Source organism: Corythoichthys intestinalis, chromosome 12 (genome assembly GCF_030265065.1).
Source record: "Corythoichthys intestinalis isolate RoL2023-P3 chromosome 12, ASM3026506v1, whole genome shotgun sequence".
In the NCBI taxonomy this organism is placed as follows: domain Eukaryota; kingdom Metazoa; phylum Chordata; class Actinopteri; order Syngnathiformes; family Syngnathidae; genus Corythoichthys; species Corythoichthys intestinalis.
In genome coordinates, this window is record NC_080406.1 from 27,873,813 (window position 1) to 27,886,915 (window position 13,103).

Genomic DNA, 13,103 nt, shown 5'->3' on the forward strand with positions numbered 1-13,103 from the left:
ACATACTGTTTTATTTCAGATAATAAGGCGCACTGGATTATCAGGTGCACCATCAATGAAAATCATTGATTAGTGCAATTTCATTTGGTCATTATCTTTTTACATTATAATTATTGTTTTTCATCCATCCATCCTTTCCCGCTTATCCGAAGTCAGGGCGTGGGGGCAACGGCTTCAGCAGGGCAGCGCAGACTTCCCTTTCCCAGCCATATCCAGTTCATCTGGGGTATCCCAAGGCATTCCCAGGCCACCCAGTAGACATTGTCTCCCCAGGGTGTCCTGGATCAGCCCCATGGCCTCCTCCCAGTGGGACGTGCCCAGAACACCTCACCAGGGAGGCATCTAGGGGGCATCTCAATCAGCTGCCTGAGCCACCTCATCTGGCTACTCTTGATTCAGTGAAGCAAGGGATCTACTCCAAGCCCCTCCCAGGTAACCGAGCTCACCCTATCTCTAAGGGTGAGCGCGGACACCCTGCGGAGGAAACCCATTTTGGTCGTTTGTATCCAGCATATTTTCTTTTGGGCATGACCCACAGCTCATGACCATAGAGGAGGCTAGGAACCAAGGAACCTTTTGGCTCAGCTCCTTCTTTACCATGTCGGGCCTGTCGATCTTCCGCTCCAATCTTTCACTCATGAACAAGGCCCCGAGAAACTCAAACTCCTCCACTTGGGGAAGGACCTCATCCCTTACCCTGAGAAGGCATTCCACCTTTTTCCTACAGCGGACCATTGTCTCAGATTTGGAGGTGCTGTTTCTCATTCAGACTGCTTCACACTTGGCTGCGAACTGCTCCAGTGAATGTTGACCAACAGAACTATATTATCTGGAAAAAGCAGAGATACAATACTGAGGCCACCATATTGGATCCCCTCAGCCCCTCAGCTGTGCCTTTTATTCTGCCCATAAGAGTTATGACATTGTGCAGACTTGGCAGAGTCCAACCCTCACTGGAAACCGATCCGACTTACTGCCGGCTATGTGGACTAAACTCTGACACCGGTCATAAAGGGATCCGGTACCCTGGGGTTTAACAAAGGTTCCGGTACTCCATAATCCCAGAGCAACCCACACAGGACAGCCTAGCCGAACGACTACCATACCCTGATTATTGCCACAGTGACCACCAGAGTCGCATGCTGCTTGGCCAGCCTGTACCTATTAGCTGCCACTGGAGTCCTGCAGGCAAAAAAGGCCCGATAGAGCTCCTTCTTCAGCTTGATGGCATCTGTCAATGCAGGTTCTACCATTACGACAGGCACCGACCACCTTACAGCCGCAGCACTGGTCAGCTGCCTCAGCCATAGAGGCATGGAACATGGTCCACTTGACTCAATATCCCAGGCCTCACCCTAGACATGCTGGAGATGGGAGTTGAAACTCCTTCTGACAGGGGAATCTGCCAGGCGTTTCCAGCAGACCTGTCAGAAAGCATTTAAGCCACCCGGGTCGGACCGGCTTCCTCCCCCACCATCGCAGCCAACTCACCACCAGGTGGTGATCGGTTGACGGCTCCGCCCCTTTCTACACCCGAGTATCCAAGACACGTAGCTGCAAGTCTGATCACACGACTACAAAGTCAATGTAACTATGGCCTAAGTTGTCCTTGTGCCAAGTGCCCAAACGGACACCCTTATGCTTGAACATGGTGTTCATTATTGACAATCTGCGACGAGCGCAAAAGCATAACAACAGATCAGGTTCTGATCGGGGTGCCATTCCTCCCAATCGTGCCCAGCCAGGTCTCGCTATCATTGTTTACATGAGCATTGAAGTCCCCTAGCAGAACGAAGGAGGCCTGAGAAGGAGCACTCTCCAGCGCCCCCTCCAAGGACTCCAAGAAGGGTGGGTATTCAGATATGTTTGGTGCATCAACAAAACAACAGTCAGGACACCATCCCCCCACCCGAAAGGCTACCCTCTTGTCTACTGGGGTAAAACCCAATTTCAATGCACCGAGCTGGGGGGTAATAATTATGTCCACATATGCTTGTCACCTCAAACCGTGTGCAACTCCATAGTGGAAAAGTCTCCAACTCCACTCGAAAGGAGTGGTACCAGAGCACAAGCTGTGCGTAGAGGTGAGCCCGACTATATTTAGTTGGAACTTCTCAACCTCACGGACTAGCTCAGGCTCTTTCCCAACCAGAGAGGTGACATTCCACATCCCGAGAGTCAGCTTCTGTAGCCAGGGATTGGACCATCAAGCACCCTTCCTTTGGTTGCAACCCAATTGCCTGCACACCCAATGTCTATGGCCCCTCCCACAGGTAGTGAGCCATGGGAAGGGGAACTAATGTTATCTCTTTGGCTGTGCCCGGCCAGGCCCCATGGGTGCAGGCCCAGCCACCAGGCCCTTTCCATCGTGCTCCATCTCGAGGACTGGCTCCAGATCGGGGCCTCAGTGACCCACAAGGAAAAACAGCTCATTTATGGTACTCATCGTAAGGGGTTAAGCGAGCCATTTTTGGCTACACGATTATATTCTGAAATTGTAGACATTTTTTTTTAGGTAGATATGGATACCCAGAAATAACAATTTCCATTTCAATTAATACCCATTTTCACCTAAATAAATCTATGTTTATTCAGGAAGCATTTTGCTTATAGACCAGTGTTACTTCTACGTTATCACATTTCTCGTCTTTACCGTAACGTGTTCGTCACATGCCAAATAACAAACCAAAGAGGAGCTAAGATCACTTGTAGCATTAATCTGTAGATGCTCCCTGAATTCTGCCAGTGCTAAGAGACATTATTTGTTACACACACACAAATGCACACCCATACACAGACAGTTACTGGTTTTCTTGCTTCACATTTTCAATCCAAGCTTTTGGTTTGAGGCAGATTGTGCAACTTTCAAGTGCAGCGTGACTAAAGTTAGTGGACAGACAGAGCCGCCTGTGGCAAGCATGCATAAATACCTTGTATCTGTGTCTAGCCAGTATCTGTGTGTGTCTGAATAATCAAGACTAAAATGGTATAAAGGTGTTTTTACTCTAGTGATAAACCCACGACTATTAAAGGTGACATGAGGTCACTAGACAATTAAAAACTTTTACTAATCTAACTATTCAATAATAATAACAGTTATTCACTTTCAACATCACTTATGCGAGCCGCGGGATCCGAAAGTCTATTAAAGCTGACATCAGGCAAAAGTATATAATATATGTATATATTGAGTATATGCCAAAAGTCTTCAAATATATTGTATTTTAATGAACACAAATTCATTGGAGACACTGAACATATAAACTGACAAAACTCTAAAACTGAGCATAAACATTTGGCAAAAGTCAATGTGAAAGGAGACACGTACACACTTGGGCAACAAAAAAGTCAATCACTAACAGGTTCCAATTTTTGCTCCAATTAAAATAAAAGGTACTCTCATCTAAAATGAGTAACTTCAATATCAGATTGCTTTCATTTTGCACAAATATTTAGTGATCTTTTAAAACACCTTTTTGTCTGTTTTTTTTTTTTTTTTTTAAAGGTCATCCCTCATTATTTGATGTCATTATTTTTCATAACAATTTATTTAATTTAACCAGATTTACAACACAATTTCCAATGAAAATGCTCAGAATATACCGTAATTTTCGCACTATAAGGCGCACGTGACTATAAGCCGCCACCCACCAAATGTGACATGAAAACGGCATTTGTTCATAGATAGCCGCACTGCAGTATAAGCCGCAGCTGTCCTCACTGTATTATGGGATATTTAGACCAAAAGATATCAACTGGTACCACTTTATTTGACAATCGGCATCATACGACTGTCATAAGACCAAATGAACCACCATGAAGCTTTGAATCAATTGGCTGCAAAGCTTCATTGCGTCAATAAGCTTCATTTGGCCATTACTGCTCCCTTGGGGGAGACATTCAACCTCTGATGCCACCTACTTTCAACCCGGTTGCTGTCCAACATGCCTCTTAGCATGTATTGCAGTGCTCCAGATGAAAATAACAATCAAAATTCATGTTATGTGCTAATTATTTATAACTGTTACTGTTCCAGTTTATTCCTAGTTATGCTATTTGGTGACACACTATTTGACAGTGGTGCCGTAAAACTGTCATTACACAATCATAATCATGACATGACACTGTCACGAGCATTAGTGAATGTTTATAATAGACGTCATTCGTGTTATCCGGCAAATGATCTCACTTTTGAATGGATGCAAAAGATCCGAGCTGGATGTAAATGGCGTTATTGACATAACTTGTCGAATGACACTTAATGACATCGGTTATAAGCATTGATTAATGCCCATGATAGTGTCATGTCATAATTATGACAGTCTTATGACGCTGCTGTTAAATAAAGTGTTCCCAAATACCATAACTACAGTGCCTTGCAAAAGTATTCGGCCCCCTTGAATCTTGCAACCTTTCGCCACATTTCAGGCTTCAAACATAAAGATATGAAATTTAATTTTTTTGTCAAGAATCAACAACAAGTGGGACACAATCGTGAAGTGGAACAACATTTATTGGATAATTTAAACTTTTTTAACAAATAAAAAACTGAAAAGTGGGGCATGCAATATTATTCGGCCCCTTTACTTTCAGTGCAGCAAACTCACTCCAGAAGTTCAGTGAGGATCTCTGAATGATCCAATGTTGTCCTAAATGACCGATGATGATAAATAGAATCCACCTGTGTGTAATCAAGTCTCCGTAAAAATGCACCTGCTCTGAGATAGTCTCAGGGTTCTGTTTAAAGTGCAGAGAGCATTATGAAAACCAAGGAACACACCAGGCAGGTCCGAGATACTGCTGTGGAGAAGTTTAAAGCCGGATTTGGATACAAAAAGATTTCCCAAGCTTTAAACATCTCAAGGAGCACTGTGCAAGCCATCATATTGAAATGGAAGGAGCATCAGACCACTGCAAATCTACCAAGACCCGGCCGTCCTTCCAAACTTTCTTCTCAAACAAGGAGAAAACTGATCAGAGATGCAGCCAAGAGGCCCATGATCGCTCTGGATGAACTGCAGAGATCTACAGCTGAGGTGGGAGAGTCTGTCCATAGGACAACAATCAGTCGTACACTGCACAAATCTGGCCTTTATGGAAGAGTGGCAAGAAGGAAGCCATTTCTCAAAGATATCCATAAAAAGTCTCGTTTAAAGTTTGCCACAAGCCACCTGGGAGACACACCAAACATGTGGAAGAAGGTGCTCTGGTCAGATGAAACCAAAATTGAACTTTTTGGCCACAATGCAAAACGATATGTTTGGCGTAAAAGCAACACAGCTCATCACCCTGAACACACCATCCCCACTGTCAAACATGGTGGTGGCAGCGTCATGGTTTGGGCCTGCTTTTCTTCAGCAGGGACAGGGAAGATGGTTAAAATTGACGGGAAGATGGATGCAGCCAAATACAGGAACATTCTGGAAGAAAACCTGTTGGTATCTGCACAAGACCTGAGACTGGGACGGAGATTTATCTTCCAACAGGACAATGATCCAAAACATAAAGCCAAATCTACAATGGAATGGTTCAAAAATAAACGTATCCAGGTGTTAGAATGGCCAAGTCAAAGTCCAGACCTGAATCCAATCGAGAATCTGTGGAAAGAGCTGAAGACTGCTGTTCACAAACACTCTCCATCCAACCTCACTGAGCTCGAGCTGTTTTGCAAGGAAGAATGGGCAAGAATGTCAGTCTCTCGATGTGCAAAACTGATAGAAACATAACCCAAGCGACTTGCAGCTGTAATTGGAGCAAAAGGTGGCGCTACAAAGTATTAACGCAAGGGGGCCGAATAATATTGCACGCCCCACTTTTCAGTTTTTTATTTGTTAAAAAAGTTTAAATTATCCAATAAATGTTGTTCCACTTCACGATTGTGTCCCACTTGTTGATTCTTGACAAAAAAAATTTATATATTTTTTATATTTTTATAAATTTTATATCTTTATGTTTGAAGCCTGAAATGTGGCGAAAGCTTGCAAGGTTCAAGGGGGCCGAATACTTTTGCAAGGCACTGTAGCAATTAATGAAACAACTGGAACAGTAACTGAATAAAAAAATAGCATAGAACATGAATTTTGATTGGTGTTTACATTGTTGGCGCTGCAATGCATGCTAGGAGGCATGTGTTACCTACTAACCCGAATAAATCAACAAATAAGCCGCACTGGACTATAAGCCGCAGGATTCAAAACGAAGGAAAAAAGTAGCGGCTTATAGTTCGAAAATTACAGTACTTTTTTTTTTAAGTTATCTCAGTCAATCATTTTTTCTAGGCATCTGTGGCAAAGTTCCAAGGCTAACTACTGCTGACCAAAGAGAATAAACTTAAAGGCCCATCTTACCCTTGCAAAAACACATTCTCGAGATTCAGACTTTGGGGGGATTATTTTTATGGACAGACAAAATAAAAATTGAACATTTTGGAAGGTGTCTGTGTCATGTTAAGGATTTCACCGACTAAAAGAACAACATATAATGATCAAACTTGGAGGTGGTGATGGGTTGATCTGGAGCTGGACGACTTTCTATTTTAAGGGTAGCATAATTCAATTTTTTTACCAGAAATTATTGAAGGAGATTTTTTGTTACCTCATGCAGAAGAGCTATGGGGTGCTGTAAGTTTTAGAGTGGTCTGCAGTGGGTGGGTAGTAATGTTACATTTCTTGAGTAGCCTTTTGACAAAAATGTCATTCTAAAGGCTAAGTTATGCTTCTGCGGCAGACCTATGCCGCCAAGGCAGACCCGATTTACGACCCTTCGCTGTAGCCTGACGTGCGTCTCCACAATTGTCTGACTGGTCGACACGTCAATGCAGCGCAAATGGACTGTGATTGGTCCGCTCAGACTGTTGTTACCGGTTCAGCGCGATCACCGCCATTTTCAAACATTGATTTGCTACACGCAAAAATGGACCAAGCCGACGAGAGCATCATCAAATAGCAAATGCGACAATGATAGTCAAGACATTATAAAGATTGCCAAATGGCAAGGTCAGCGATTGCATTAAAAAATGGAAGAACCACCGAGACAAGTATGTGTGTGTTCGGAAGCAAATTACCACCCGAAGCAGTGACACAGTCGGCCAAAAACTGCCAGCTTTTTATCACTTTATGTTGAATATTTGGTTGGTGCACTTTATCATTTATTGTGTACATATCTGTGAGTCTGTGACTTATTTACATTTCACACTTCAAGTATATGAAAAATAAAGCACAGGTTTGGTGTCAAAAGAGTTGTTTTGATGATTAATTTTTAACAACAGACAGTTCAAACACTTGATACATCATCACTGATTAAGAGTGCCTCAATGCTTTCATGGTAACGGATGGGGGGGAAGAAGGAGAGGAGTCGATAATGGCTTTCCCCTCTTTATTGTGGCAACAATAAAATAAACAAATAACAAAATAATAGCGGGCTGCCGCAACATGCGTCCGCTAACTTTTGCTTTCTCCCGTTCTTTCCACTCGCTACGTCACCGCTTCCCAGTCTGACCAAAGATTTTAACATGTATTTTACAAATGAAATGCCTCAATCAATCATTTTTTTTTTCTTATGAACGGTTTTCAAAAGCTTTATTGGTGGATTTTCTCAAGTTAAAGCGCCACACAGAAATTAATAAATTTAATTGTGTAAGCAGGATCTGTGTATTATTCTTATTTAATTACAGGTGTTTTAGCTCATTTCAATTTATTTTATTTAAATGGGCTATTATTTATTTTATTATGTGTTTATACTTTACAAATGTGATGTAGTATTCATTTATATTGTATATTTTATGTTGTATAACTTTAGTTCCTATGTGAATATTAGTTCCTACTTGTTTTGTTGTGGTAGGAGGGTTTTGTATTGAACACGGGGCCGTATTGGTTATTATTATAGCAGAGAAGACAGCAGTAAATCAACAAAGACAAGTCAACTGTGCCCTGATCTACCACTCAAGAGATCTGATGGACTCAAAAAGTAGGTTGCGATTTGCCTGGCACACTTTCAAACACTGTGAGAAATAGTCTGTACCCTAGCCCATTACCGGCCTCTCGGGCAAGGTACAAAATCAACCGTCAAATCAGATTTGTTTATTTGCATGACGTGTTCTTAACGAGTAACGTCACTCTTGCTCGCCGAAAGTCGTCTCTACAACAACACAGATGGCGAACGGGAGAGCCAAGAATATGTTCCAATCTGCGGTAAAACCAGTTTTAAATTACCAAAAACGCATCAAAACAAGTCATTGACAACAGTCAACATGGCTAGCGCTAGCAATGTTGAATAAACTTCTCCATTCTCCGCTCACGCTAATTACTCGTCGCTTTAACAACGTCACGTCTGCCCGTCGCTGATTGGTCCACTCCGCTGTCTGTTTTTCTGTGGCTTGCTACGCCTTCGGAATTTGATCTGCCGCGCGGTCGCCAGACTCAATCGCTGGAACAGCGGTGAGTCTGGTATACCAGGCAAGGTTACGATTGCATATTAGTTTGAAAATCGACCGGCTCCACCGTATTTTTACATGAGTGACTTCCAGTCTGCCCGATCCTAGCTACCGGTAGTAGTATTGACGCAGGAGGATCGCGTCTCGCGTAAAATAATAACTCTGTCGTTCTTTTCGCGTGCGTCATGTTGAGCCGCTTCTGGGACGCGTCTAACACGCGGCCGCACTGCGACTGGTGTGCATTGGCTGATTGACTTTAACGCCCGCGTTTTACTGCGTTCTCGTGGCGGCCACGTTGACGCGCCGTTGACGTTTCTGGGTTATACTGTCCTACAGTACCGTGTTGGTCCTCATTATAGTAGAGAAGACGGAATGAATATAATCTACACAAAGAAACTGTAACCCGATCGACTCAGAGCCTCGAAAAGTAAGGGTTACATTACGTCAGAAACTCGTTCAGTACGCCTCCGTTCCGAACATCACGTACCGAAACGGTTCAATACAAATACATGTACCGTTTCACCCTTACTGAATACTTTTTACTTGTACTTCAGTAAACTTTTTTTTTTTTACTTTTACTAGAGAAATATTATTTTGAAGTAACGCTACTCTTACTTGAGTAAAAACTTTGGCTACTCTACACACCTCTGGTGGCCTCCAATTGAAATGCAATGGCAAATTATTAAAAAGGCTTTTACTGTTCACTTACCACTGTTGCCGCGTTAAAACAATCTGGAATACTTTTGAAAGCTACAGAGCTACATGCCTAACCCACACAAATTTAAACATTTATTATTGTGACAAAAAATTCACAAGGACTATTTGTCATAGGTTACAATACAATATATGGAGGTCTACGATAAAAGACACACACACACACACACACACACACAAAAGAAAACAGCTACAAACATAGAAGTAACTTATCACCCTTTATAGAGTTGAAGGATCATATTTTGATCTGATTGATTTGATCAAGACCAATATATTTGGTGCAAATACAAGGAAGCGTGCCAAAGGGAATTTGGACAGAGATGTTAAATGTGCTGCCACACATACTAATGAGAATCCATTACCAGCTCATTCAACCACAAACATACACACATTTTCATTCAGTGCACAAGCATCTGGCAGCAGTCACCCCCTTGTCCCTAATGCCTCAATGCCTGCCAATTACAAAAGAAGTGATCAATCCCGCCGCAGCCTAGTCCAGGGAAATCGACTTCAATGACACTTGCTACATGGCTGCTGTCGCTGAGCTTGACAGCCGCTGACACACAAATAGGATTGCAGCCAACCAGTCTTCAGCTGCTCTTACTGCAGTGCCAACAAAGCCAGGTTGCTTTCCAGCTGGGGGGCAGTATAATTGCAGTATTGTGTGTTACCTGCAAATGGCCCACCCAATAGATCACTATATAATACAAAAAAAGGGTTTTTAGTCCATTCTCTCTCAGATGCATTGTTTTGAGAAGAATTTGTACCAATGAAAAAAAGTGTTATTTATAATAGAACATCTAATGTCGAACCCAGTCTCAACCTCTGATTTATTAAAACCTCTGAGATGACCTGCCCAAATGTTGCAGGGCAAAAACCACAGTCCTAAATCTACAGAGTAGTTCACAAGACGTCCGAGGAAACTGAGGCTCAGTGCTCTGATAGTGTTTCTAAAAATATGTCTAACTTCTGTTATTAAAAATGGACTAGGTGGCAATTCTGTAGAGAGAATACTTGCACTGAGGTTCAAGAGCCTTCTTTTGCAAACAACTGATTCAGGAAAGACAACTTGGCACATTAATTCAATGAATGTGTTAGTAGGAAAAACTATAAAAACCTTAACTCAAATGTTAACTGAACAAATAACACATTTGAAGGCTATTTTGTGATTTCAGAATCAACAGTTGAGTCAATCAAACAATATTGAAATAGATCATGAATTACATGAATTATAATGCTACTGAAGCCTCATTCCAAAATCACAGAATACAAGGACTGTGGATAATCAAGATTCAAGATTGCCAATTTCAGCCTATATGAAAATAATAAATAATAAATATACACAAACATAAGGGGTTTCAGTGTTAATTTTTCCATACACAGGCACATGGAGATTCACCTTTAGCCTCGTTGTACTCTTCCTGAATCTTTCTGATGGCTTCCACACCCTGGCGTTCATCCCTACAACCTGTGATGAAGATAAAGCACAAAAAAATTAATAATAATAAAAATATTTCTGTATTATAACCACAGCGCAACAGGTAAAATTTCAGCATGGCACAAAGTAGTTGCAACACATCCTGTACTTGACTTACCACTTACTTTTCCAACACATTAAAGATTCAATTTTCTTTTAAACACCCGCAGATACGATGGTCAAAAACACACTCAGTCGTTTTAAGGAGACTTTCTGCATATGAATGACTCATGCATCTTTGAAAGAGATGGGAAGCCTCTTCAAAAATACCATGAGATGATTTGATTTTTAACTCATTGGCTGCCATTGACGGTGATAGGCATGTATAATCAAACTGAACTAAAGCAGCGGGTATCATGTTTCAGTGCCATTGATGGCGATAGGGATGTCTTGCTGTCAAGTTAAACTTGTTTTTAAGCAAATATTAGCATTGTTGGATGTATATTTTTCGAATGAAGTCATTAGAGAACCAAACTTTGTGAATGTTTTTGTGTGACAAAGAAACATTTGTTCCAATCACTCTTAGCAGAGAAACGTCAGTGTTGTAGAAATAACTGGAAATGCATGAGAGACATGACATTACATTCTTTACAAATGTACGTTTTGACCACAAATGTACATTCAAAACCCTCATTCCACATTTTTACAGTATAACCAAGTGTATTAGTTTTTCATAATCATCCTAACACAAGCTCCTACACCTCTGAAACATTTCCATTTACATGGTGCATGAACAATGAAATGCGAACGTGGCCGGTATGTTAACGTACCATAGCTATTAACAGTTATTCAGATAAATAAGTTTACCAAACCATCAGTGTCACTCCAAAACACCAAAAATAACATGTGAAATGATATAATAATGTGTGAATAATTTCACACATAAGTTGCTCCAGAGTATAAGTCGCACCCCCAGCTAAACTATGAAAAAAACTGCGCCTTATAGTCCAAAAAATACGGTATGTATGCAGCAGAACATACAATCACAATAGACAGCGATTTGTCGGACAACTCGTCTTCAGAGTTTTGGACAATGAATAAAATGTATGTGCTGATGACAGTGGAACTGTTCCCAAAATTGCTGCACCATACCATGTGTGAGCCGGAGGCAGAATCTGTAGCAGACAACGCGATTGCTGATGGTGAAGTTGAACAAATCAACGTCAACATTCTGGAAAATTGTTCTCATCTCCTTAAAACCCTCCTCCCGAGACAATGATTATTTGACTCATGAATGTTGGAGGGAAACCTGGAAAACAGGCTGCATTGAAGTAGGTATAACTAGGTATAACTAACCTCACATTTGTCCCAAAATGGTAATTCCTAAGGGCTGTCAGTTTCTGGTTTTAAACAATATTTTCTCCATTATAATGAGAAATTTGTGATTTCATATTTAGATTCCTTGAGCAGTCATCTTTAACATCAAGATCATTTATACAAGGTCTTGTCTGTTCCTTTAATGAAAAAGTAAAAACTCATACCCAATATAACAACACAGGCATTTTCATCTATTCCTACAGCATTGAAACAAGCATTCACAGACACACTAATCTTGGATTATCACACAGACCTTTACAAGGGCACATCTTATTCTGAGGCACTGTTGCTGAGACGGAGCAGGAGGAAGAGGCTACTCAGGGTAGTGCAAACACACACAAACCACAAGCAAACATGCATATTCATTGATGTTTATTTGCTTGGGGCCAAGTGTGACAGAGATTGCTGATTAAAATTCTTTATTACACATAATGTGCAGTCCCTGCCAAGCATTTTCTTTGGCGATGTTACCAAAATAATAATTGTCCCCTTAACTTATAAAGACTGGCGAACGGAGATGAAGACCGTCGAGATTGACATTCTACGGCCGTATTGTCGAGCCAGTTCACGGATGCACACACCATGCTCATATTTTTCTATCATTTACATCTTAATTATAATGGTAAGTGTTACCTTTTCCTTTCTTGCCCACCTGCACTAACCTTCTTGGAACCAGAGTTGATTTCTCTCACAACTAATCTGCCGTTTGTCCGTCTTCTGGCAAAACAAACTGCGGCGCTGTCATAACTCGTCGTATTTCCAGCATGTCGTCGGATGTAGAAGCAAATGGCGAGTCAAATTTTACATCGGATGTCGAAAAGATCGTGTGTCGAAGCGATCGTATGTCGACGTTCGACCTTACTGAGAAGATGTTGCACATTGTGAGGTTGAATCTTTTGAGTGTTCACTTTCTGAGCACAAAGTTTATTTGTCATTGTTCGCAAGGATGGTTTCATTTGTGAAAATACATAGATGCATATTTCCAAAATAAATTTCGACATTACTTGTTGAACGAAAAAACAAAACACTCAAATTGCAATCAAGTCATCTTATTTTAACTTGTTTTAGAGAACTTGCTGATACTTTTTGGTGTGCAGAACTGCGATATGTAAAACTATGCAGACTAAATCACATCAGTATTCTGAGTTCACTCTAGCACAGATT

General features: G+C 41.3%; 1 protein-coding gene across 5 annotated transcripts in view; it reads right to left on the minus strand.

Moving 5' to 3' along the window:
• LOC130926738 (dehydrogenase/reductase SDR family member on chromosome X-like) overlaps positions 1-13,103 on the minus strand; it is a 77,921-nt gene that overhangs the window by 36,814 nt on the left and 28,004 nt on the right. For all 5 annotated transcript variants that reach the window (XM_057851871.1, XM_057851870.1, XM_057851869.1 and 2 more), the window contains one exon: positions 10,545-10,613. In XM_057851871.1, the coding sequence (XP_057707854.1) occupies positions 10,545-10,613 (69 nt within the window). The remainder of the gene's footprint in view (positions 1-10,544; positions 10,614-13,103) is intronic.